Here is a 23,686-nt window from a genome sequence, read left to right as displayed (position 1 = left end):
ATATATGCCGACTTGGCAATTCCCTTTAGCGATATATGAGTTAGAAGTAGAGCTTTCATTATCCTACTCATGACTTCTCAAAGTCTAGTCTTGGTTGTTTACTAGACACCTGTGACATAAATGCATTAATCGAAGGATCTCACTGGATCATATATTACGGAATCCAGTGGTGCAAGTGTGGTACACAGAGTAAATCTGAGCATAATCCACAAAATAATATCGATATGCTTCAATTGAAAATTTCCATATATCTCTGCAAAGATCTAGAGAAATCAAGTGTCTGTGAATAAAATGAATTTAACAAAACCCATCTTTATCGACTTCATTCCTCATCCCGCGTTCGGACAGTTAGGTCTTGAATAAGATTATCATTCAATAGATTGTAGATCTGCCACAGAAACAAACGACTCAATCGCCGATAGATAATCCAACACTATCAAAAATGCAGCCATATTGGCATCAAAATCCTGTACTGGTGAGAAAATAACCTTTTCTGAATCTTCAGCTAAGCATATAACGGACAAAATATTCGGGCTAGGGCAACATTTTTTACGGCGAGCAATCAATATCTATCCCGGATTGGGATAAATTAGAAACGCGTTAGGTACGCGTCGTGAGACGCGTACAGTCGTGATTGGGACCAAAGGGATGGTTCTCCCTTTGTTTAATCAAGGGGTTGTCTCTCGCACTATTAATTTCTGTCTCTGCATCAATTCTGATATTTCATTTCACTGTTACATCACAGTTTTATTTGCTATTCTTGATAGAATACTAAGACAGCTTAACAATGTATTCTGAAACTACAGATCCCCGAACTCCAATGAGCGAGGGTCGGGAAACGCAGACACCACTGCTGTCGACTGAAACCTCTGACCGACATGAAAATGCGGATACAACGATGGTCGACGAAGACCACGTCCCACTGCATGGTGGAATCGGACACCACCGGAACAGAGTGATCCCAAAAGTTGTTGATCGCGTTGGCGACGAGGTCGGAGAGACCTTTAAAGAATTTCTAGAAACCTTCAAAGATCCTGCCGTCATGATCGATGACGAAGACGATAGTAGTAACAGTCAAGCGAGTCGATACTATGTGCGTCAAATTCGAGACATGAAGACTGAAGAGCGAACGACTTTATATGTTGATTTTGCCCACCTTGCTTCAGTTCATAACGGAGTTCTGGCGCAGGCAATCACAGAACAGTATTATCGATTCCAGCCATTTCTGATGCGAGCTCTACTGGCGTTGATTACAAAATATGAGCCAAGTATGACCATGAATAGGGCTTCGCAAAACTCTTCTTCCTCGTCGACTTCATCGACGTCAAAAACGCGGACGAACGAAAAACTGTTTCAAATTTCCTTCTACAATATGCCAGTGATCCAGCGGATCCGCGATTTGCGGACCGACAGAGTTGGATGCTTGATGTCAATTTCAGGAACTGTTACGCGAACGTCTGAAGTAAGGCCAGAACTGTATAAAGGCTCGTTTTCTTGCGATAATTGCCACGCGATTGTCGATGACGTAGATCAGCTATTTCGGTTCACAGAGCCAACTATTTGCAAGAACGACGAGTGTCAGAACAGAAAGTTTTGGACTCTAAACATTCCGAACTCGTCGTTTGCTGATTGGCAGAAAGTTCGCATTCAGGAAAATTCGTCTGAGATTCCAACTGGGTCTATGCCGAGAACGTGAGTGATCTGCTCCTATTTGGTTATTATTTTTGATACTGATTTCGCAGAATGGATGTGATTCTCCGCGGAGAAGTTGTAGAACGAGCGAAGGCGGGCGATAAATGCGTTTTTACGGGAACGCTTATTGTTCTGCCAGATGTCTCGCAACTTGGTCTACCTGGTGTGAAGCCCCAGTCGACCAGAGATACACGAAATGCACCACGAAGTGCAGAAGGATTGACATCTGGAATTTCTGGCATCGGCGGGCTAGGTGTGCGAGATCTGACTTACAAACTTGCGTTTCTGGCGTGTATGGTCACATCTGCAGACGCCAAAGATGCGGGCCGTTCGGACGTTCGAGGTGATGGAGATCAAGGTGACGAGGAGCAAGAAGAATTTCTCAATTCACTGACGCAAGACGAAGTCGATGAGTTGAAGGCTATGGTGCACTCAGACCACGTCTACACAAGCCTAGTAGACTCAATTGCTCCTTCCATTTATGGCCACGAAATAATTAAGAAGGGGATATTACTGCAATTGATGGGTGGTGTGCACAAACTGACTCCAGACGGAATTAACCTTCGTGGCGACATCAATATCTGCATCGTGGGTGATCCGTCAACATCGAAATCACAGTTTCTCAAGTACGTGTGCAGCATTCTTCCGCGAACGGTGTACACATCTGGTAAAGCATCTTCTGCTGCTGGTCTGACAGCCGCCGTCATCAAGGATGAAGAGAGCGGTGAGTTTACAATTGAGGCCGGTGCGCTCATGTTGGCCGATAATGGTATCTGTGCAATCGACGAGTTTGACAAGATGGATATCTCCGACCAAGTCGCTATTCACGAAGCTATGGAGCAGCAGACTATCTCAATCGCGAAGGCTGGGATCCACGCGACACTGAACGCCCGGACGTCTATTCTGGCAGCAGCAAATCCAGTTGGTGGAAGATATAACCGGAAGATGTCTCTAAGATCGAACATCAACATGTCTGCGCCAATTATGTCTCGGTTCGACTTATTTTTCGTTGTACTCGATGAATGCAATCAACGTGTCGATGCACAGCTGGCATCTCATATCGTTGATATTCATCGGCGCCGTGACCAGGCAATCAACCCGCCGTTTTCGACTGAGCAGCTGCAGCGATATATCCGGTACGCGCGGACGTTCAAGCCTAGAATGACGCGCGACGCACGCGAGTTTATGATTGAGCGATACAAGGAGCTCCGTGCAGATGACGCACAAGGTCTGGGTAGAAATTCGTATCGAATCACGGTCCGGCAGCTGGAGTCCATGGTGCGATTATCAGAAGCGATCGCACGGGCTAACTGTGTAGATGAGATCACCCCTACGTTTGTGCGTGAAGCATACAATTTACTGCGGCAATCGATTATCCATGTTGAGAAGGACGATGTTGAAGTTGATGATATCAACGATCAATCAGACACCTCACCAGCACAAAAAGATTCGGCAACTCTGCCATCGACAGAGCCAAACAATACAAACTCATCTGCTCCAACACCGAGACAAAAAATCAGTTATGATCGCTATGTAAGTATTGTTAACATGCTTGTACGGCGAATCAGTCTTTCCGAAGCAGCAAATGAGGATGTCGGAGATGGCAGCGGCAGTAATCGCGAAGGTGTCACCCTCGACGAATTGACTCAGTGGTACCTCGAACAGCGCGAAGACGATCTACAGACTGAGGAAGAGTATACAAGCGAGCAGGAACTGGTGCGGAAAATCGTAAACAAAATGGTGAAGACAAGTATTTTAATGAAACTTCGGGGTGAAGGATTTCCAGACGAAAATGGACACAGAATGGAAACGGATTTGTATGTAATTCATCCAAATTGTGCCATTGATGAGCAGGCTTTGTAATTATTTAGTATTTATATCATGGCGTATTATCTTCGTATATAGAAAAATGTAAGTCATAAGACCCAGTGGCCAGGGTAGAGAAATTTAATCTGCTGCCGTATAATTACATAATCAAGATGTTCAAGAAGTGAGTTCTGCACTTCACAATACAGATGAGGAATCCAAACAGTATTAACAGATCAGATTTTCAGCACGAGAAGATATTCATTCGCGTACGAACGTGAAATCGTCAGTCCAGCGCGGACTCAAAACGAAACTGGTCGAGCAGTTCCCTGAGTTAGAAGCAGTGATCGACGAGGCGGTTCCTAAAAAAGGCCAACTAGTATTAATCAAATGGTATACTATCATATTTTAACTAATATTTGATATTCTGCATAGCTGACTGGAAAACAGCACGGATCGTTTAAGTTTATACGCGATGGAAAATGACGTGTTGTTCTTTCAAAAGTTCAATGATCCGTTCATTCCTACTCTCAGACTAGTCCATCAATGTATGTTTGTTAAGGCAGGCTTATGAAAATATTAACAGCTCCAGATCCAGAATGCTTTCCCTCCGTCCGTGTCGACCGAGGAGCAATCAAATTTGTACTCTCCGGTGCTAATATCATGGTACTATCTTGGTAATCCTCTGAGCAATGATTTAAAATTACTAACGATTAGTGCCCCGGGTTAACCTCGAAAGGAGCAAGTTTACCATCTACTAATTTACCAGAAAACACGATTGTAGCGATCTTTGCCGAGGGCAAAGAAACAGCCTTAGCGGTTGGAAAACTTGTCATGAGCACGGATGAGATTCAGAAAATCAACAAGGGAATCGGTATCGAGGTCCAGACTTATCTGGGTGATGGATTGGTGAGTTATTTAACAACAAATAGCATTGCTACTAGATCAATATATTAACTGCAACTAGTGGACTCTGGATATTGAATAGACATGATTTTTTTAACCTAGCATACTTAGAACATTAAGTCACTTTTTTTCGCCTGCTTGGACGAGACTAGGGCCACATATAATTTATAGACAGCGTAGATGCCACCTCCTATACTTAGTAATTTCACAATAAATCCAAACCAGGAGGAGGAGCGCTTCGACGAATTCGTCTGATGATACTTGGAATTGGACTTGCCGCCAACAGGACGGCCCTTTGCTCCGTCTCCAAGTACAAACAAATTATTAACCTCGACTGAAATGATATCGTGATTTTCAGATAATTCGCCGGTTTCGGCAGAAATCGACAAGTAGGCTGAAGTCGGTAGCACGGGCGGACTCTCAACTTTAAAACAAGTTGTCCACTTCCCAGGATCCTTGAAATCTAGCTCGACTTTCAACAATTGGTCCTTAATGTATGTGATTCGCACTTTGGAAGGATTTTGGCCATTATGGATACCTCGTACAGAGCAGCCCGCAAGCTCATTGTGTTTGCCGTCATCGTCCTTGTTGTAGTGTGTCTTCCCATCGCCATGCATCGCCATCATGTATGGGAAAGTGATCCCTGGTCGATTGTTTTTGTAGGTGTCGATAAACAATCCAAGCCCATCAAACATATCCGGCCCGCCAAACACAGGACCCATTTGTGCACGTTCCTTCGTGATCCAGATTGCCATCCCGTCCCCGTAAAGGTTTCCTTTGCCAGAGATCTTGAAATCAACAGTCACCTCGAAACTCGTCGCCGTCAATGGCAAGCGCGACGAGACAAAGCCAACCTGCGAGGGACGGTCATGCGTCAACCGCACATATGAATCCGTCTTAATCACTGCGTCTCCACCATAATCATACCACCGCGAATGAAGACCGTCATGTAAATACGGCTCGTCTAGAGAAAACGTCCTTAGCGCAACTCTTTGCACTCCGTTCGGAAAATCAATTTCGTCGGGTGTCTGGGTGCAGATGACTTTTCTTGCCGTTGCGAGTGCAACAGCACATTGCAAAAACAGTGCTAGCTTCATTGGTGAATACAATTTTTGTGGCCTGTAGGTCCAATTGCGATGTTTACATCAAAGCTGATTTTTCCAATTGTGCTGGCCTTTGGGATACGTAAATAGTTATGTAATATATTAGTAATAAATAATGACCATTTTTCTACTGATTTACGACCATTTCACATCTCGCTTGTTATAATAATTATAATGATTAATTATTTAGTTGATTTCACTGCTTTAGAATAGGCTCTATATGGATTTCGGCTATGCATTTGACTTGGACCTCGCATGCTTTCTGTATGCGTGAGACAAGAACTAGAGTTATTAAATTGTTATGTGTTTGAAATAAGCCCAATGAATCTTCCAGAAATTTCACAAATAGTTTTTATATTTTATTAGAACTAGTGGTTAGAGAGCATAGTTAAACGCACCTTGAGCCCGTCAAATGCACTAGGTACCGAATTGCTTGGAATTCGAATCTTCTTGTGTTAGGATGCCTGAATCACTTTATTTTTCTGCGCGTGGGTACTCTACAAGATTCATCAAATATGAGATAAATTAGAGTATAAATTGAAGGTTTGTATGTGAATAAATTGTCATTTCTCCTTAATTACGTTATCAGGTGCAGATATAGGATAATGGAGTATGAAATTATGATCGTTCAACAGTGGAACAAATATATACAATTCTGTATCATAGTGATATAAAACCAATACCGATATATACTGATGATACGCAAAGACTGATTCAAAGTCATGAAGATAGACAAAAATATATCTAGATAACTAAGGCTAAAGGGACTTATGAGCTGGACCGAGTGACCGTGACGTTTTTGATCGGCCGATCATAGTTCGGAGTTGGTACTGCGGGTGATTGTCCAGTGCGGACTCTTTGGTCTGCCATTTTTGTGAATGCTTCTTTCTCCAGTTCTCGTTGTCTTCGTAATATGAAATGCGTTGTCTATTGTCAACGTCAGTCACACGCTTATCTACATTAATCTCCTCAACCACTGCATTGACAGTAACACACCCACGATGGTAAACAATTTCCATCCATCTCCTTATATAATTCAAAGCAAGGTGTCTTGCTCACTGCCTTTTGGTCGAATATTCCGATTCCATGGTCCGAAAGACAGGCGAAAAAGGCATCTCGAGATGCCCAGCATTTTGCCCGATCTGACCTCATTGGAATGTCCCGATCTTGCTGAATTTCTTCATTTGATTTTAGTTTAGACATGGCTGTATGTAATAGTATTTAAATTTTTCCTAAGTGGATATTTGAATTAGTTCATACAACACTTATATCATCTTCTACATGAGAGCACGTGGTATTATGTGAGACTTTAGTAAGCTACCCTCTTTGGGATCATTTTATAGTATAAACGTATGGAGCATTGATAGCACTACAAAATTAATGTACAGTAAAGAGTGTTATGGAGCTTGTAAATTCTCCGATATCTGTCCAAGCGAGTCCCCAGACGGATGTACAGACATTGGTAGCAAAGTAGGGAGATTAATCGGTAATGTCTGTAAGCCTGATTCAGTGGAGTAATTGAACTCCACAGATTCATTTGCATACTTTGGTTCACTACTCACAGGACCTGCACTATGTGCCAGATCGACTTGGTTTGAACTACCACGGAGTTCTGAATTACAGAGCATCTCAGGATTCCCATGATGGACATGCTGAGAGCTTTGATCGGGCTGGTCGACCGCATCAACTGAATGAGAAAATATTCTGGCCAAGACCTGGGCCACCTGATCTGTCTGCTCTAGCAAATATCGCTGGAGTTGAGGGTCATCTATCGCTATGGAAGTCGCAAAATATAGCATTAGCAATCTTTGTCGCTCGATAAATGCAGACAAATTTGTTCCCATAAATCCAGAGGGCGGCAACGCAGGATATAGCCCAGATTGGACTAGTTGTTGCTGATAAGTCTGTAAGAACGGTCTAAGTTTATCAATGATTTCGTAAATATCGCCTAAATTATCCGTACTAGACGCTCTTCTCATGTTATGTCGACCAATGTGAATATGGAAATGTTGATAACTAATGCGAACGCCGGCAGATGTCCCGGAAATAGACAACAAGCCTTTGCAATTGTAATATTTCCTGACCACTATATAAATTTAGTATAGAACATCAGGACCTAAATATATGCTATACCCACCAACATTACGGGCTCTAGATCCAGCAAGCTTAACATGCTTAGTCGCGTTCTGCAGCGATTGCCCACAGCGATATCGAGTTGACCATCCGCCAGTGCTTCCCGCAAACGAGTACCGACTATGTCTCTGTAGCGAATATCCTGTGATATCGGACACAGTCCCAACTATATATTTATAGAACTCTGTGGGCTCATTCACCGGATCCTCCCTAGCAGCCTGAGTTGGAGTCCTAACTGGAACCCCGAATATCTCAGCCATAGTCCGGCCCACGAATTCAGTATTTGGATAAAGAAAATATTGAAAATTGGCGTACGCTTCCTCGCTGTCTCTCTTATTCTCTCGAACAGGAACAGAATACAAATCCCGTCGGAGTGCGTTGCGAAACGAATTCAAACTCGAAAAGCGCCGACGGGAAGCAGAATCAACAGCGGCATCGTTGGCCTCCGTGTCATCGATGTTGAAACGCTGTCCAATGAGACTCACCTGACAGTCACGACAATATCTATTAATAAGATATGTAGATCCCAAAAATTGGTCGCGTGGCTTATGTACCTGGCATTTCACGCATAATTGTATCTGGTCGTCGAATTGATCTGGTATCGAGCTCCGTACCGCGGCAGGTATTGGTGCATCAATTATTGAGTAGGCATAGCTCGGTGAATAGCGTCGATCTGCATTATTATCCATTCTACAGCATTTGGTTTGCTAATATGTGCTCCATTTATATATATAATGTTTGTATTAATTTGCTGATACGATGTTTGAACGGAGAGCTGGGATGATGACCTTGACCAACCAAAGTTTAAGTCCACCTCCCAATCATCTTAGCAACTTGGTGAACTTGATCGTTTAATCAGATGACGTAACGAACTCAAACCAACGATAAAAATGACAGAAATCACTGAGAATCTTGAATCTAGCGCAGTTCCAACAATTTCAGAAACACTAACCCGTCTTTATAAGGTAGCGTTTCCAAAGTATGAGAGTGCAAGCGTGTCAGCGACTCCGTTGAAGCTTGGGATTCTCGGGGCGGCCCAAATAGCGCCGAAGGCAGTAGTTTACTCCGCAAAGCTAATTCCTGATAAAATCAGTCTCTATGCAATCTCTGCGCGAGATCCAGTACGGGCAAAGCGTTTTGCAGCGAAGTACGGTATCGCGAGAGTCCATGATTGCTATGAAGACTTGATTGCAGACCCTCAAGTCGATGTCGTATATGTACCTACTCCGAACGGACTTCATTACGAATGGGCGGTTAAATGTATTGAGGCTGGAAAGCCTGTGTTATTAGAGAAACCATGTGCCAGCAATGCACGGCAAGCAGAAGATCTGTTTCGAACTGCTCGGGAGCACAACGTGCTAGTCGCAGAAGCATTCCATTGGTATTTCTATCCTGCTGCTCGGGCGGTCAAAAATTTGATCGATGGAGACACGTTTGGCGAGATTGTCAGTTTCGAAGGCTCTTTAACAGGGAATATACCCAATTTCAAACGAAATATACGGTCCATGTCTGAACTCGCTGGCGGAAGTGTGATGGACATGGGTTGCTATCCAATTTCTTGGATGAGGTATTTTCTCGGCGAAGAGCCAACATCAGCCACGGCTTTAGAACACACAACATATGAACAAGATCTTCAGATTGATACGTATGCGAAAATCAAGTACAACTTTGACTCGGGCAAATCTGCTGTCATCCATTGTGGAATGGTTGTGCCGCTCAAGACATGGTATAACACAGGATTTTTACCTTACGCAACTATCCGAGGAACTAAGCAAGAAATTCGCTACTCGCTGCCAATGTATGGCCATTTGTACCACGACATTGCAATCACCACTTTTGCTACTGGCAAAGTTGAACACAGACGGGCCTATATATCTGGTCGAGAAACTTGGAGTACTTATACGTTTCAGTTGGACGCGTTCGCGGACGCGGTCATACACAATAACGGTTCGTATTTACATCTATATTTAAATTTTGCTTCGATAGCCTTGTTGACTGAATTAGCTCAACATTTGTATCCGAACCAGAGCAGTGTAGCGAATATGAAAGCTATTGATATGGCTTATACAGCAGTACGTGGACCTAAATTTCTACAATTCATACTAATGTTCAGATGGGATTGGAATTGCGCAAATAACTCCATACGACAATAGAATAATAGAATAATACACTAACAATGGTCGAATCCTGTGGCAGTGGTAGGTGTGGCGGTAGACCCGGCGGTAAGATCAGCAAACGTAGACGAAGTCGACACGTTCCGGGTATTCACTTGATCTACATTGGTATAAGGACCATTGATCAGTCTTCGCGACAACTGATCAAAGATTGCTGAAGATACGGTATTCAAAAGCTCATCTTCTTCTGCAGAATCAGATCCAGAGTCTGCATTTGAACGATCTGCTGGATCGGCAGACATGAGATTGCAGGAATTCAGATCGGAATTTCCTCGCGAAAAAATACGTCTCGATATCGGAAACATGGCTCGCCAGTTGAAGCTAAAATACCGCCTTGACGTAGGTAACGGGCCGACACGACCTGCGGGACGTATTAGAGCATTGAGCGTTTGACCGGTCCTGGATGAGGTGGTAGTCTGGTGAGTGGGAATGACTTGGTTAGTAGTATGAGCTCCTCCTGTCCATCCAGTGCCGCTTTGCTGTCCTGGAGGTCCTGGGGCGTTTAAGCGCCGCTTTCTCACTCCTATGAGAGAGCCAAATGGATTCACAGCATCTACAGGCGTTGCAACGACAGAGTCAAAGGGAGTTCGCGATACAGACATACTGCCGGCTTCCTCGATAGCTCTCACTCTCCATGGCGAAAGATCTCGCTGACCTGGATTTTTATCTGGCTGAATTCTCCCACGCCTTGAAAACTGGTCAATGAGCTCCAAATTGATCGCTGTTACCGGATGATGATAATGCTGTTTCTGCACTCCATCGGCGTCAAACAGCTGTCTGTGTGCACCATCCATACGATCATAATAGCTCAGATGATTGGTATAAAAATAATGGTTCAAATGATTCATCGTACCATCGGCGTTATACAGCGGCAATGGCTGCGACCCGAGCGGTAACTTGGTGGAAGCATATGTCGAGTTAATAATGTTGGCCGACGAGATGTGTTTGTGTTTTGACCGCGTTAGAGGCGGTAAAACTTCGAGGTCTCGAGGACCAACTCGTAATCTAGAAGATTCGCATCCAAACATAGTATTCTACATATATCTGTGTATCTAAATTCATACACATACACAACCACAGAATATATCCAAATCCGCCTACCAGAGCCAGTATAAGACAGAATATATATTAAACCTAGGATCCGCCACAAACGCCTTTGTAACGGTCAGTTAATGGGAGTTGTACCGATCCCAAACCGGAAGAGCAACACTTTATGCCGGAACTGGAGGATGATTAAGTAAGTTACTATTTTTTATTGTTATTGATTAGGTAGTAAATAAGCGTGCCTTGCGGTTTCGGATTGATCTATTTATGAATTTTTTTTAAATTCGTCAAAATTTGTCAAATTAATTGAAGCAATATAATCGTTGATGCTGGCTGGACCGGTCGACTTCACCACTCAACATCAACATCACCATCACCATCACCATCAACTAAATCAGCATATAGATCACCGGCAAATACGTTTCGAACGTCGTATAATTGGGCAGAATACTTGAACTCATCATGACCGGTCCCAAATTGTCCCACTTCCTGAGCAAACTGAGACTTTCGTCCTCGACAACAGACAGCGATGCTGAGACTAACTCGGCCGAGCCTGGTTCTATCGATCCGACTTCGGCTCCTGCGTCTGCTTCGCAAACTCCGAGTCTAACTTCTACTCCAACTCCACCAACAGAATATAAAAGTCGATTTCGAACCGAAAAGAAGCGGAAATCAAAAGCAGCTTCTGCTTCTTCCTCAAGTCGGTTTGCGACGCAGCAAAGTCGAGATTCGACTGCTAGTGTGACGGACTCTAGCTTCAGTTCTGCGGCATTGAACGTATCAGAATCGAATGCATCGTCCCCAATTCTTGTTCGTGCACCTTCGGAAAACACAATCACTCAAGCAAATTACAGTTCGACTACGCCTGCCATTACGACTTCTGATCTAAATGAGCATGAGTCGGACCGCGTCGGTTCCAGCTCTCTTTCTCCCTCCACACCTGTGATAGCTCAGTCGGCCTCTACTCCAACTACGCCCTCTACACCTTCTGTAGCCCCTGCACCGGCAGCATTCGCGGTGTCAGCAGCTATAGCAGCATCAGCTAGTGCTATTTCCAATTCGATCTCGGCTACCGCTCAATCACCTTCATCTCGGCCGCTGCAGACAGCTCAGTTTAATCACGAACATACTCTTCGAGGTCCATCTTCTTCTTCGTCGTCGACGGCGACAACTATAACGTCAAGCCCTGTGGATCATCACCACCAAAATGGTACGGGATCTCCTGCCAGGCCGGTCCGATCAGGCTCATCTCCGACTGTTCTACAATCATCTCCCGCTCAGTCCTCCATCACGACCACGACTACTGTGATCACGACTGCCCGCCAGCCTAACGGGACCAATACGACTTCTACTTCAGCGGTCGCAGCAGCAGCAGCTATGGCGGCTTCAACGACGACTAAGCGGATTCCTTATACCTCTTTACAGTCTTCCAAGACCGTCGCTGGGCTACCCACTCTTGAAACCCTGACATATCATGCTCAGATCACCCAGCATAAGCAACAGCAGCAACAGCAGCAACAAGTCGGACCTACTGGTCGTATATATTCATCCTTTGGTAAAAATCGAACGATATCTGACGAATGGGCTGAGCGAGGAGCTGCTGTACATGTGCAGAAGGATACGCTGGCAAATGGCGAAGTGCAGATCAAGACAATTAAAAAGGGCGTGAAAGATTTCGCATTTGGTCGTACGCTGGGCGAGGGCTCGTACTCTACTGTAGTGGCCGCAGTTGATCGTCAAACATTACGCGAGTATGCAATTAAAGTACTCGATAAGCGACATATCATTAAAGAGAAAAAAGTAAAATATGTGAATGTGGAGAAAAACACGCTGAACAGGCTCGGCGAGCACCCGGGAATCATTCGATTATATTATACGTTCCAGGACGAGCGCAGCTTGTATTTTGTTTTAGATCTTGCACCGAACGGCGAATTGTTTTCTATGGTCAAAAGGGTGAGTATAAAATTTGAAATCTTGTAAAATTTGGGATTAACAGTAATAGTTGGGATCGTTGAATATTGAATGCACGCAATATTATTGCGCGCAGCTACTTGATGCGATAGAATATATGCATGACAACGGCGTCATTCATCGGGATTTGAAACCGGAGAATATTTTATTGGACGACAAAATGCGCATTAAAGTGACCGATTTTGGGACTGCTAAACTGCTTGCGCTTGGCAGTCCATCCGCAGACAACATTGACGACACGAAGGATAGCGATATTGATAACGCACAGACTGAGGAAGAACGCGCGAGTTCATTTGTCGGAACTGCGGAATACGTTTCGCCGGAACTATTAAATGACAAATCGACCTGCAAAAGTTCAGATATATGGGCTTTTGGTTGTATAATGTTCCAGCTAATGTGCGGCCGGCCTCCTTTTAAAGGAAATAACGAGTATCAGACTTTCCAGAAGATAATCCATTTAAATTATCAGCTACCGCCAAATTTACCAGCAGCTGCCCGCGATCTCATTCCAAAATTATTAATTCTCGATCCGGCGAAAAGACTGAGCATTGCTCAGATCAAACAGCATCCTTTTTTTTTGGGCGTCGAATTTGGTCCATCACTTTGGGTCCGAAAGGCGCCTCGCCTCGCGCCAATGCCGACTAGTATGCGCTAAATCATCAGTTTGGAGTCTAAAATAGTGTCCCCCACATGCACTCTAACACATCAATATCATCATCATCATCCATCCATTAGTTTGACTTCGATTTGTTCCATTCATTCATTCATTTTTGAACATATAGGTGACTACATTGATATTGACAGTTGTACATAGAATTATATGAATTTTTTATAATTTAAAATATGGGAATAATTTGCAGATGCGCGAACTGCTCAAGGTTGTTAGAATTTGCAGAAATTTGAGATTCAGAATGGCTAAAATTGTTGCAAAGATAATATCTTCCAGCTCTGAGCATTCATTTTATGGATCAATCCAAATAATGGATAATCCTGGCTATGGTCTTTGAAGCTGGACATGAGAATCACTTGGTCCAAATAAAGATACTGGGATTTACTTCTACAAGTTTGGAAATCTTGGTATTATGCTGGGCCCAGTTATTTTATGTCTCAAATATCGAAGAATAATTTCGATTAGGCAAAACCTTGGCACGCATAGCCGTCTAGAACATACTAAACGTTAGAAAGGTATGGAGAGCAATATCTGGATGTTGAGGGAGGTTATGCACATGATTCAGCGTAAGGCCGTTTAAATATATCCGATTAAAACATTAACATGCTAATCTGTGGGATAGTTATCAAAGAAACCTTCTCTGTAACGCAGGCTTGGAAAAGGCGTCAATCTGGTTGGTTCATTCCGAATATATCTAGAAGTGGAAGTCGATTATTTAGAGAGACCTTAATGATTTTGCTAAGAGAGATCAAATCAAAGAACGGTGAGCTTCAGGATGTTATGTAAACTTTATACAGACTCACATGTTTGTTGAGTATTGCTAGAGATATAACGTGTCCCCTTGCATACAGCCTCGTCTTGAAAGTTGGACGTTCGAGCCTTTACTTTGCTTAATCCTAGCTTGCTGCACGGTATGAGGGATTCACTACTTTGACTTTATCCAATTATTAGATTGAGTTATCTGAGAGTTGGCTCCTAGAGCCTCTAACTTTCTGAGGACTGAGATTGAAAATTTTCGAATTTTGCGTATGTCTAGTCACATAAATGGTTTGTCCGTGCAGCTTAGGACAAGATTCAAGAGGAATAACAGGACACTAGGCAATATAGATACGAATTTCTGGCAGAAATTACTTCTGCAAGCCGGTTTTTTAAATATGGGACAGGCGATTTTAAACTTATTTAACAATACTTGGATGATATTTTCGGAATTTATGTTTTAATCTCTAGAATGTGTCGAAAATGGAATAACGCTTAAGTCGAAAGCAACACTACAGCCAATTTCATATTCGACTACCATAGATTGTAGATTTATATTCGAGTCATCATAATTGTGAGTATTATTCACAATTAATTTCAGTAATACAATTGAAATGCATGAATATTTTATTGCTCAACGTTACTCGTAGAAGAGACTTTATGGCGGTTCTGTCCATACTGCGGACGAACAGCGTGTTTAATTCCAAATACGTATTCACAGGTACCAAGAGTAAACTAATATTAACTGAGAAGAATGGTATAATGAACTGAATCAGAACCAGAGTCTTCAAATCTGCGAAAACCGTCAAGATTTCATTTTATCAGCCTGAAAATATATTAACTCTTATTCACTTAGTTCCATTCGAGTCTATTATCAACAGTCTGTATTTGACGAATTTTCATAGATCTGGTTCTACAGAGCAACCGGGCAGGCTGCTTTCTGGATGACGAATACACAGCTGAATAAAATAAACGTTGGTGCTCGTATGCATATACCTGTTAATTACAAGTAGAAACGAAGGTCCTGATCATTGCAGCGCCGGTTTAGTCGAGTCATGATCATAGGATCATGAGATCATAAGACCGATGACTGGACGTGTGATCATCCATTCTGTTATATATAAGCTGGCTGATTTTCTTTTTTTTGTTTTGCAACATCGATCAGACAATCTGTCAAAGATCATACCAACAATTATCATGGATTACACAAACTTTGATATTGGCTCTGTCCATCGACCGGACAGGATGGCAGCTCGGTATAGTAGTCTATATCAACTTTGTTCTACGCGTGACTAACAAAACAGCAAATCTAATAACCGGTTTATGAAAGTCAGTGCGCTAGTACTGATGGCTGGAACCGCAGGGTATTTGTACATGAAAAGCCAGCGCCAGCAGGGAAAGAACATGGATATGAAGAATGGGATGAAGGCTCGGCCGCTAAACAAGAGTATGGAGGAGACGATGAATAAGTCACATGTTGAAGCTGGCCGAGATGTGGGTGTCTGGTAGATCGAGCAGAACTGAAGCTGAAGCATGTAGCTTTAATGTGTTTCGCCACGGTTAATCCCCAACTTGGGCATACCACATTAATGCGAAAGCAACAGAACTCGATTCACACGAAATGTTCTTCAGTCCTCTAAGCGCTTCATGATAATAATACACATTTATTGGACTGAAGAACACCTGTAAACGAAAGAATATCATGGAAACATAGTTTAGGAATAGTATGAACAGGAATGATAATGTCCAACAGTGTAGCGTCAATAGGAGGAGATTGTCCCATGATCTGTCTGGTGATGTTTTTATCACTGCAGACGATGTTTTAAACAACGTCAGTGTGACGTGATGTTTCGATCCCATTGGTTGCAATTTGCTTAAGTCTTCTAAACATTACAATTGCTAATTAGTAATACATAGTATTTGTATGTACATGTATATGTATATATAAAAATCAATTAAGCGGTCCAAATGTGCCGTATGCAATTAGATATGTAGTAGCATCGACGTCATTCCACGGGACCCTTGATCGATCAGCGATGGATTGAGTCACTCCACTTGAGTAAGTACTGTTGTGTGGCAGTGCATAGCCACATGCAAAGTAAGGTGCTTTTTCCTAATCGGGATATTTGGCAACCGGTAGTTGACCTTGTGGTGTGGTCGCTGTGGTCTGTTTCTGGCATTTCGATGTGGTGTGATCATTGGCAGTTGTTAATGAGTAGAAGTATATAAAAGCGAGAAGAAAGACAGTCGTAGTAGATTATTTATTTTCATATTATCCATCAGCTTACATTACTTCGTTCCGATTCTAAATCAAATATTCAAATAGTACTACATTCCTAGTTCTATATACTTCATCACATATTACGACACAGCAAATAGTAATATTATCACATTTTACATAATGCGTTTCACACCAGCAGTCCGCAATATCGCTCTTGCCGCGTCTCACGCAGCTCCTTCTACTAAGGTCACTATCAAGCATTCAGGCTTCTCAAATTTCAAGAGCTCATATGGTTATTCGCGCGCGATGATCCTTGGTTCCTGGGCAGGTGTGCTCACTGGATTTTTTGGCTGGAGTTTTGTCGCAGCCGAGTACAAAATGGGATCACTTACTGGCCCAAAGTCTGCCTAAACTTTCCCTTCCCCTTCATGGTTCATGTTTTAAGTACATGAAGATGAACATCACTTCTGGATTGGCGTATTGGTTTCTTGTATTAGCATAATAGATCTCTAATTCTATCTGATTATCTTTGAATCTTCCATAATTTGTAGTTTATATATGTTTTATATATATGACATTTGAACTTGAAGAAACTTAGAAACTTCGAGTAGTGACTTTATGTCATAACACTCTAGGCACTTTAGATGATACATTCTCATGATACTCACAATTTAAATAATTTGCAATATAGGATTGCAAAAATATTTTTAACTTCAGTACTCCTCTAACTAAATACGTCAATGATCCTTTGTTAAACTGGCTAACCCTGTATTGGTCTTGGAGAAGAAAGAGCTTCCAAAGCGTGCATCATCGCAAATCATGAATTTCACAATAGAATTCAGCTTACAAAATAATCTTGACCAATCTCGAAATCTTTATGAGTCAGAATCAAGTTATTCAGATGTGCAAACTTTGATATAGAAAATATTGTATTATTGTGTAGACACAACTCAAGTTGAATTATCCCGCTTACTTTGCTTACAGGGATTATGTGCTGCGAATACTTAAGAACAAATGCTACAGTAATTAGCAAGCCAGAATCAACAATAAATAATGAATATACATCATCGCATAATGTAAACGCTGAATGCGCGCAAACAAGGCCAGAGATCCCGCCAAAATTTAACTAACTGATCAGACTTCAAGAGGCGAACTCACCATTATTTGAATCATTCCACTTATATTTTACATTATATTTGTCAATTCATGAAGAAATAATTTGCACGATTATTGACTAACAACAGATCAACGCAAAAAATGTCTCCTCTACAGTAAGAATCCGATTGAATACGGCCGATCAGCTTTATTAAAGACAGTATTAGTCTTTCCTACCTCTAACACTCAGTAGTAATATTATTTATAAGGCGAAACTACACTAATGGGAGCGAAAAAAATATCTTCAAAATTCGGCTTATATGTAACTAACTTCAACAACCTTTAAATGGTTAATAAAAAAATGTGTAAAGAGGTTGCAATATCGTAACCAATTAAAAGGAGTAGTAAACCCCCACTTTGAGTATCTCATCATACAATATGGAAAATCTACTAATTACTGGGTATTACGTCATACACGTGATCATCCCTTTTGACGCAGCTGTTCTATTCTTGTCTACAGATATTGCTACAGCTAAATAAACGTGTATGTTTTGTCGCATACAGCTTGAGAAGTAAAGAAAAATATCGACGGTGGTCGATTTATGTCTGGATTTTCAAATATGACTTCAGGTAACTTGTCCCAACCTTCGATTAATTCAATACTGAGAAAACAGTTATTGCCACAGACGTCGTGACCACTATTGTCACTGCAACTTCACTCCCGACCGACTCGACCGACTCATTGGATTCAGGAGATGCCACCGACTTGGTCGATTCAACTGCTGCAACCGTCGTTACAACGTTCGTATCTACGGAAACAGCTGTGATTTCTGCGACTGACGATACGGCGTCTGCATCCGACCAACAAGTCGTTATAGTCACTGTCACCCAAACCTCGGACGTCACCACACAACCTTCTCCAACATCTACTTCATCTACATCTACGACTCCCTCCTCTGCATCCAGTACCAATCTGTCTGCTGCGAGTTCAAACTCGTCAGGCCTATCGACCGGAGGAAAAATTGGAATTGGTGTTGGCGTCCCCGTAGGTGTCATTCTACTTTGTGCGGTTATATTTTTCTTTTGCTGGAGGCGACGTCGTGAGAATAAACGCACTGCACTGGCTCGCAGACAGGAGGTTGATGATTATCAGTACAACCTTAATGGAACACGCGCGGGAGGTGACCAAAGTCAATCCCAGGGAGCAGGAGGAGCAGGAGGACAAGATGACATGAATTTTGACGAATATCATAATGGCTCGACTTATGGACCTGAAATGACTCAGTTAGGTGGATATCGTGGCTGGGGACCGACTTCCCCGGGACCAGCGTCGCCTGTTGTTAGTGCGTCGGTTTATAATTCGAGCGTGGCCGCGAATCCTGACAACCGGATGAATGTATCGACCTCTAATATCAATCCTAACGCTACACCTTCTACTCCTGCATCTGTATCTGTGCCTACATCTGCTCCTGTCTCTGCTTCTACTCCCGTTCCTACATCTGCTCCTGCTTCTGCTTCTACTTCTACTCCTGTTTCTGCGCCAGCGGCTGCGGCAGTCGCTGCTACTAACTCTCGGGGTCACATCTCTAAAGCCTCTCAAACTTCCGTGACAGAATCCCTCTACTCTGGTGATCCAACTGCAAACCCTCCGATTCCGCCAATGTCTCCTCGTCGCCCTCTTTCTTCTCAATTTCCAGACCCAGTCGTTCCTGCCGTTCCCGCCATTCCCGTCGTTCCTTCTTCATATCCGGCGGACTCGGCTCCTTCTTCACCTGTCGTCCGCGCTGTTCCGGGCCGCAGATCCATGGCCAGTTCTTAAAAGTTCATTGATTTAATTTGTCATTTTAATATATTGTGTATTGTTGAGAGTGATTTTGTTTGGCGGTGTTTTGGGATAGAAATTAATATATATGCATCTCTTGGCACAAGGGTATTCTCTTGACATGGTTTACTCTTGTCTCGCATTTAGTGAATTTCCTAGAAAGGCCATAGCATGTTTTGCATAAATATAAAGCATGACTTTTAATCACAGAAAATATGCCTTGTTACGTCGTTATCAAGTTATTATGAATTATTTTTGCGAATGAGTGGCTAGATTCAGTCTGACTGATATTTGTCAAAAGTCATTGCTCTATAAATTGTTCGCTCATAAACAATTATCCATGATTACTCGCTTCAATCCTAATCGAGGAGCGGTGAAATCAGTTCATTCATTCATGTTTTTTCAGTATTTAAATTCTTTTAATGCTTCTACAAGAATTCCTATACATATCATCTGAGGGAATACTGCTACCATGTTGGCACGACTTGGTTTACAGTAACTCCGTTCGCAGATAGCGTTCAATTTTTTTCGATATTTGACTTTGAGTTTAACCATATATTATGATATCCCCTCTTCACTTGATTTCATTCTATGTTGATTTTCAACTATATAAGTATTCCATTATCAGAATATTCAATCTCTGTTGTTATTTGCATTTATGTGTCACTTCAATTCAGGGCTACTCTAATTGAGTTTGCCTGTTTTATTTTTAACTATGCTGATTATATACTTTGGTTACAGTAGTCATTGACTATGTTTTTTATAATCTAGTTTGGCAAAGATGGTTGCAGAAATTGGTATAATTCTCTAACCTCGCTCAATCTTCTCATTTACATTCCAAACTAGCGTAATACGCAAATATCTGACGAACTTCAACGCTCGCTTGCATGCCTGTACAATTTTAGTGAAGCCAAAGTCTGCCGCTTCTTACTGAAGTCTGTTCGCGGCAGTGGCACAATATTAATTTAGACAACGAGTCTATTATGCATAACCGAAACGTTTGAGAACGCGATTTAGTTCAAAGTAGATGCAGATCGATTATATCTCTCGGAGTGCAAGTGCAGTAGAGCATTTAGGCCCTTCACGTTCATCACAGCTCCATATTCCTGCATTCAGTTCGTTGAACTGCTTGGCGTGAAATTTGCATAATATCCATGGAGTCTTTCTATTAGACGTATCGACGGTCATGAATGTCATTTACTGTTATAAATAAACCCAGAGTACAAAGTTCAGTAAACCATACATGTTTCCATCAACTCTATTCGAGTAAATGATCTGCTAAATATATTAAGCTGAATAGAAGATATAAGCAAAACTCTCTTTTTTGTAGTCCTTGATTAATTTCACCGGCAATATTCTTGATTCGTTGAATCAAGCTGCAGACTGTAGACTGGCTTCTTTAGAATCTAATTCAAGAATGGCGTACTCTAAGAGAATTTCTAGCATGATTAGTAGTTTTAGCTAATAGATTCAAAATGATTCAGCATCATGTGAAATCAAAATATATTGGTATTCCCTCAATTTGGAAGCCAGAATACAATAATTTTATTGAATGAACTAATTCATGAATTCGCACAATTGACGTGAACAAACTCTATCGTCTTTGCGTACTTTCCAATCCTACCAGCGAGATATACAAACTCACTTGGAACATATAAAATTCCAAATGCCCATCAGTCCTAGCTATACTTTATAACTGCATTACTTTTTGCCTTGTTGTCCTGAAGAGTATGCAAATGATGCTGTACTAAGGACGGGCCATAGTCAATATTATGAGATTTCAAATTGCTATCAAATCAAGACAATTTCAGACCAAAGCATACTAATACTCAAAATTTTCAGAGATCATAAAATTAGGAGATTTGCAGGGTTGAAAAAAATTCAGATGCATAATTACATCTTTTGTCCAGACTTGAGTTTGTTAATACTTGCATTCCATACCCCTCGGCGAATGTGAAGAACAGATAGCAAACACATACTAGAACTGTTATATAACCGATATAGTCATGCATGTTAACTATAATCATCACAAGAAACTCGATATTTACGGAATGCACTCATAATGTGAAATACATTCTACTTTAAATTAACGAAGAACACATTACTATATTATAACACAATCAATACAAAAATCTGAATCCAGTTGATCCGTCCATTCCGTCGATAATCTCGCCTTGAGCAAGACGTTTGTTCAATCTGATCAACAGGAATCTCATGACAAAACAACCACAGACGGAGAAAAATGCGAACATAATACAGACCCCAAATCCAGCATAGAAATGCGGAGACATGCCGGACGTATACAAATACGGCATGAAGATGTTCGGAACATTGAAACCAATATTAATGACTGCAATGGCCGCAGCTCGCTTCATCGGTGGTTGATTGATAGTGTTTGTGATCCATGCAAAAGCGACACCCCAGGAATTGTAAATCTGAAGTAAGATCATGATTGCAACGTATCGCGGTGCGATCTTCGTCGTCGAAATACCAATGACGAACCCGATGAGTGAAACCGTGGGTCCCCAAATCATATGGTAGAAGCGCTCACCGGTGCGATCAGAATGCACAGCATTCAAGAAGCAAGTGATAGCACACAGAATCCATGGTGGGGCCGTCAACAGTAGAGTCTCCGCACGCTCGTATCCTAGCGATTCAACAATGGTAGGGAACACTGTATTAATAGAGGCAGTTCCAGAAATGCAAAACATAATCTGGAAAAAGACCAATACTTTCGGATCACTCAACGCCTGACGAAGTCCAAGCGCAACCTTCTTTTGCCATTTTCCTTCAGTTGGATCGTCACCGGCTTCCATGACAACACCTTTACGCTTGGTACCCTTTACCGTCTCCACGGTCTCAGTAGTCTCCGCAGTTTCTGCGGTAGCCGTGGTTTGTGCAGTATCAAGAGTTTCTAATCCCTCCGTTGTTACGTCAGCAGGCTTCTCAACCGTGATGACCGGGTCCAGCGTGGCATTGTCCATAACAGTCTCCTCCTCAGTGATCTGCATATCTTCAAGCAGACGGACCACGCCAAGCAATCGCTCCTCCTTGGTCAACCAGCGAGTATTTTGAGGAAGCGATGGAAGAATCGGAATCGACAGCAAAGCAAATCCAACGGTCGCAACTCCTTCGATGATGAACAGCCAACGCCAGGCAGCTTTTCCATGAGCACCATCGAGAGTCTGCATGACTGCATACGCAATTAAGCCGGAGAACGCTCCAGACAAGTAAGAGCCCAAAATGAAAATTGCAGATCGCTTTGCCAGCTCAAGTCGTGTGTACCAGCAAGACAAATAGTAGATGACTCCGGGATAGAATCCTGCCTCAAAGGCACCAATTAGAATACGAAGCGCAACAAGTGGTCCAAATGATTGCACCTCGCCAACGCAGGCAGAGAGAATTCCCCAGAAAGTCATGATCAACGGAAGATAGATATTTGGTCTGGGAATTCGCGCAAGAATCAAGTTCGAGGGAATCTGCATAATAATATAAGAAACAAACAAAATCGACACGCATGTAGAATACTGCGTGCTAGACAAGTTAAGATCTTGCATCAAGGTTCCGAGTTTAGCAGCAGCAATGTTGTTGCGATCAAGATAATTCAGAATGTACATGCCCACCATCAACGGAAGAATGGTGAAGTCAAGCTTACGCTTGAGTCGCTTCTCCATGCGCTCGCGCTCCGGAGAACCCAACGGAGGCAGCTCCACGTCTGCGAATTCAGCAGCATGCTTACCGAGAGCACGAATGACTTCTGGCGTGTGAACGTCGACTTTTGGTCCGATAGAGACTTTCTCTGGGTCCATCGCACTAAATTCTGTTGGAAAAGAAATTCAGCAATGAAGTGTGCAGATAAACAGGGCGGAGAGAGAGGGATGGCAGGGGACTGCCCAGGACTTAAATAGACCAAATATTCAGAGAGCAGAGGCCAGAAAATGGAGACGTTGGACTTGCTAATACAGTCTATCTCCACATCTGACGGGCTCCTTGCTGTAGTTTCATACGGTGTCCAAGCGTGGGGGCGGATACCAACGCGAGTAATTTTTTTTGACCTCAAGTGCGGGGATGCGACGGGGAAAAATGGACCAAGCTTTTATCAGAGTTGTGGAGAAAGAATATGTTGAGCAAAAATGGAGCATTGGTCTAGCTCTGATCAAGCGGCCTGTCGCGAGCGCGATCAGGCAGCAAGCGTGGGCGGCACTTCGTCCAACATGGCCAAAACAACGAGATCACGATCGTCCGACTTCAGCCCAAACAGGAAGTCCAAAAAGAGTACAAAGAACTGAACGG

General features: G+C 42.5%; 12 protein-coding genes across 12 annotated transcripts; 7 read left to right on the top strand and 5 right to left on the bottom strand.

Annotated features, from left to right (window-relative positions):
• Positions 1-694: 694 nt before the first annotated feature.
• On the top strand, positions 695-3,581 carry V1516DRAFT_680196 (MCM2/3/5 family-domain-containing protein). Its single transcript, XM_066923042.1, has 2 exons — positions 695-1,692; positions 1,743-3,581. The coding sequence occupies exons 1-2, from the start codon at positions 788-790 to the stop codon at positions 3,553-3,555; spliced, it is 2,718 nt and encodes a 905-aa protein (XP_066775777.1). The 5' UTR covers positions 695-787; the 3' UTR covers positions 3,556-3,581.
• A 90-nt stretch (positions 3,582-3,671) lies between these two features.
• Positions 3,672-4,486, top strand: V1516DRAFT_666081 (PUA-like domain-containing protein; the record flags this gene model as incomplete). Its single annotated transcript, XM_066920724.1, has 6 exons — positions 3,672-3,682; positions 3,739-3,891; positions 3,949-4,046; positions 4,091-4,164; positions 4,216-4,407; positions 4,466-4,486. 6 exons carry the CDS (start codon positions 3,672-3,674, stop codon positions 4,484-4,486), a joined length of 549 nt encoding a protein of 182 aa, XP_066775776.1.
• V1516DRAFT_680191 (concanavalin A-like lectin/glucanase domain-containing protein) lies at positions 4,428-5,540 on the bottom strand. Its single transcript, XM_066923041.1, has one exon. It carries the CDS (start codon positions 5,499-5,501, stop codon positions 4,512-4,514), a length of 990 nt encoding a protein of 329 aa, XP_066775775.1. The 5' UTR covers positions 5,502-5,540; the 3' UTR covers positions 4,428-4,511.
• A 295-nt stretch (positions 5,541-5,835) lies between these two features.
• On the bottom strand, positions 5,836-6,733 carry V1516DRAFT_680189 (uncharacterized protein). The gene is made up of 2 exons (XM_066923040.1): positions 6,504-6,733; positions 5,836-6,434 (listed from the first exon to the last, which is right to left on the bottom strand). Exons 1-2 carry the CDS (start codon positions 6,708-6,710, stop codon positions 6,276-6,278), a joined length of 366 nt encoding a protein of 121 aa, XP_066775774.1. The 5' UTR covers positions 6,711-6,733; the 3' UTR covers positions 5,836-6,275.
• V1516DRAFT_680187 (uncharacterized protein) lies at positions 6,723-8,392 on the bottom strand. The gene is made up of 2 exons (XM_066923039.1): positions 7,645-8,392; positions 6,723-7,593 (listed from the first exon to the last, which is right to left on the bottom strand). The coding sequence occupies exons 1-2, from the start codon at positions 8,327-8,329 to the stop codon at positions 6,905-6,907; spliced, it is 1,374 nt and encodes a 457-aa protein (XP_066775773.1). The 5' UTR covers positions 8,330-8,392; the 3' UTR covers positions 6,723-6,904.
• A 75-nt stretch (positions 8,393-8,467) lies between these two features.
• V1516DRAFT_528220 (uncharacterized protein) lies at positions 8,468-9,802 on the top strand. The gene is made up of 2 exons (XM_066919162.1): positions 8,468-9,587; positions 9,645-9,802. The coding sequence occupies exons 1-2, from the start codon at positions 8,531-8,533 to the stop codon at positions 9,791-9,793; spliced, it is 1,206 nt and encodes a 401-aa protein (XP_066775772.1). The 5' UTR covers positions 8,468-8,530; the 3' UTR covers positions 9,794-9,802.
• Positions 9,756-10,902, bottom strand: V1516DRAFT_680185 (uncharacterized protein). The gene has a single exon (XM_066923038.1). It carries the CDS (start codon positions 10,840-10,842, stop codon positions 9,811-9,813), a length of 1,032 nt encoding a protein of 343 aa, XP_066775771.1. The 5' UTR covers positions 10,843-10,902; the 3' UTR covers positions 9,756-9,810.
• Positions 10,903-12,235: 1,333 nt separating this feature from the next.
• Positions 12,236-13,484, top strand: V1516DRAFT_628661 (kinase-like domain-containing protein; the record flags this gene model as incomplete). The annotated part of the gene is made up of 2 exons (XM_066919853.1): positions 12,236-12,811; positions 12,861-13,484. The coding sequence occupies 2 exons, from the start codon at positions 12,236-12,238 to the stop codon at positions 13,482-13,484; spliced, it is 1,200 nt and encodes a 399-aa protein (XP_066775770.1).
• Positions 13,485-15,452: 1,968 nt separating this feature from the next.
• On the top strand, positions 15,453-15,764 carry V1516DRAFT_666074 (uncharacterized protein; the record flags this gene model as incomplete). The annotated part of the gene is made up of 2 exons (XM_066920723.1): positions 15,453-15,511; positions 15,560-15,764. The coding sequence occupies 2 exons, from the start codon at positions 15,453-15,455 to the stop codon at positions 15,762-15,764; spliced, it is 264 nt and encodes an 87-aa protein (XP_066775769.1).
• Positions 15,765-16,656: 892 nt separating this feature from the next.
• V1516DRAFT_666073 (uncharacterized protein) lies at positions 16,657-16,887 on the top strand (the record flags this gene model as incomplete). Its single annotated transcript, XM_066920722.1, has 1 exon — positions 16,657-16,887. The coding sequence occupies one exon, from the start codon at positions 16,657-16,659 to the stop codon at positions 16,885-16,887; it is 231 nt and encodes a 76-aa protein (XP_066775768.1).
• A 1,304-nt stretch (positions 16,888-18,191) lies between these two features.
• V1516DRAFT_687276 (uncharacterized protein) lies at positions 18,192-19,390 on the top strand (the record flags this gene model as incomplete). Its single annotated transcript, XM_066923715.1, has 2 exons — positions 18,192-18,201; positions 18,246-19,390. The coding sequence occupies 2 exons, from the start codon at positions 18,192-18,194 to the stop codon at positions 19,388-19,390; spliced, it is 1,155 nt and encodes a 384-aa protein (XP_066775767.1).
• A 2,123-nt stretch (positions 19,391-21,513) lies between these two features.
• Positions 21,514-23,067, bottom strand: V1516DRAFT_627886 (major facilitator superfamily domain-containing protein; the record flags this gene model as incomplete). The annotated part of the gene is made up of 2 exons (XM_066919815.1): positions 21,514-22,224; positions 22,381-23,067. The coding sequence occupies 2 exons, from the start codon at positions 23,065-23,067 to the stop codon at positions 21,514-21,516; spliced, it is 1,398 nt and encodes a 465-aa protein (XP_066775766.1).
• Between the last annotated feature and the right edge of the window lie 619 nt (positions 23,068-23,686).

The sequence above is a fragment of the Lipomyces oligophaga genome (genome assembly GCF_038497815.1).
Source record: "Lipomyces oligophaga strain CBS 7107 unplaced genomic scaffold V1516scaffold_7, whole genome shotgun sequence".
In the NCBI taxonomy this organism is placed as follows: domain Eukaryota; kingdom Fungi; phylum Ascomycota; class Lipomycetes; order Lipomycetales; family Lipomycetaceae; genus Lipomyces; species [Lipomyces] oligophaga.
Note: the sequence above shows the minus strand (reverse complement) of the source record. Positions and strands in the feature narration are given on the sequence as shown.

Excerpts from the sequence above, each read along its gene's own strand:
- V1516DRAFT_680191 (XM_066923041.1), bottom strand. The coding sequence starts at position 5,501 with ATGAAGCTAGCACTGTTTTTGCAATGTGCTGTTGCACTCGCAACGGCA.
- V1516DRAFT_680189 (XM_066923040.1), bottom strand. The coding sequence starts at position 6,710 with ATGTCTAAACTAAAATCAAATGAAGAAATTCAGCAAGATCGGGACATT. Across the intron at positions 6,435-6,503 it reads GAAATTGTTTACCATCGTGG|ACAACGCATTTCATATTACG; the intron begins GTGTGTTACTGT and ends CGTTGACAATAG.
- V1516DRAFT_680196 (XM_066923042.1), top strand. The coding sequence starts at position 788 with ATGTATTCTGAAACTACAGATCCCCGAACTCCAATGAGCGAGGGTCGG. Across the intron at positions 1,693-1,742 it reads ACTGGGTCTATGCCGAGAAC|AATGGATGTGATTCTCCGCG; the intron begins GTGAGTGATCTG and ends CTGATTTCGCAG.
- V1516DRAFT_680187 (XM_066923039.1), bottom strand. The coding sequence starts at position 8,329 with ATGGATAATAATGCAGATCGACGCTATTCACCGAGCTATGCCTACTCA. Across the intron at positions 7,594-7,644 it reads ATCTAGAGCCCGTAATGTTG|TGGTCAGGAAATATTACAAT; the intron begins GTGGGTATAGCA and ends AAATTTATATAG.
- V1516DRAFT_680185 (XM_066923038.1), bottom strand. The coding sequence starts at position 10,842 with ATGTTTGGATGCGAATCTTCTAGATTACGAGTTGGTCCTCGAGACCTC.
- V1516DRAFT_528220 (XM_066919162.1), top strand. The coding sequence starts at position 8,531 with ATGACAGAAATCACTGAGAATCTTGAATCTAGCGCAGTTCCAACAATT. Across the intron at positions 9,588-9,644 it reads CGCGGTCATACACAATAACG|CTCAACATTTGTATCCGAAC; the intron begins GTTCGTATTTAC and ends TGACTGAATTAG.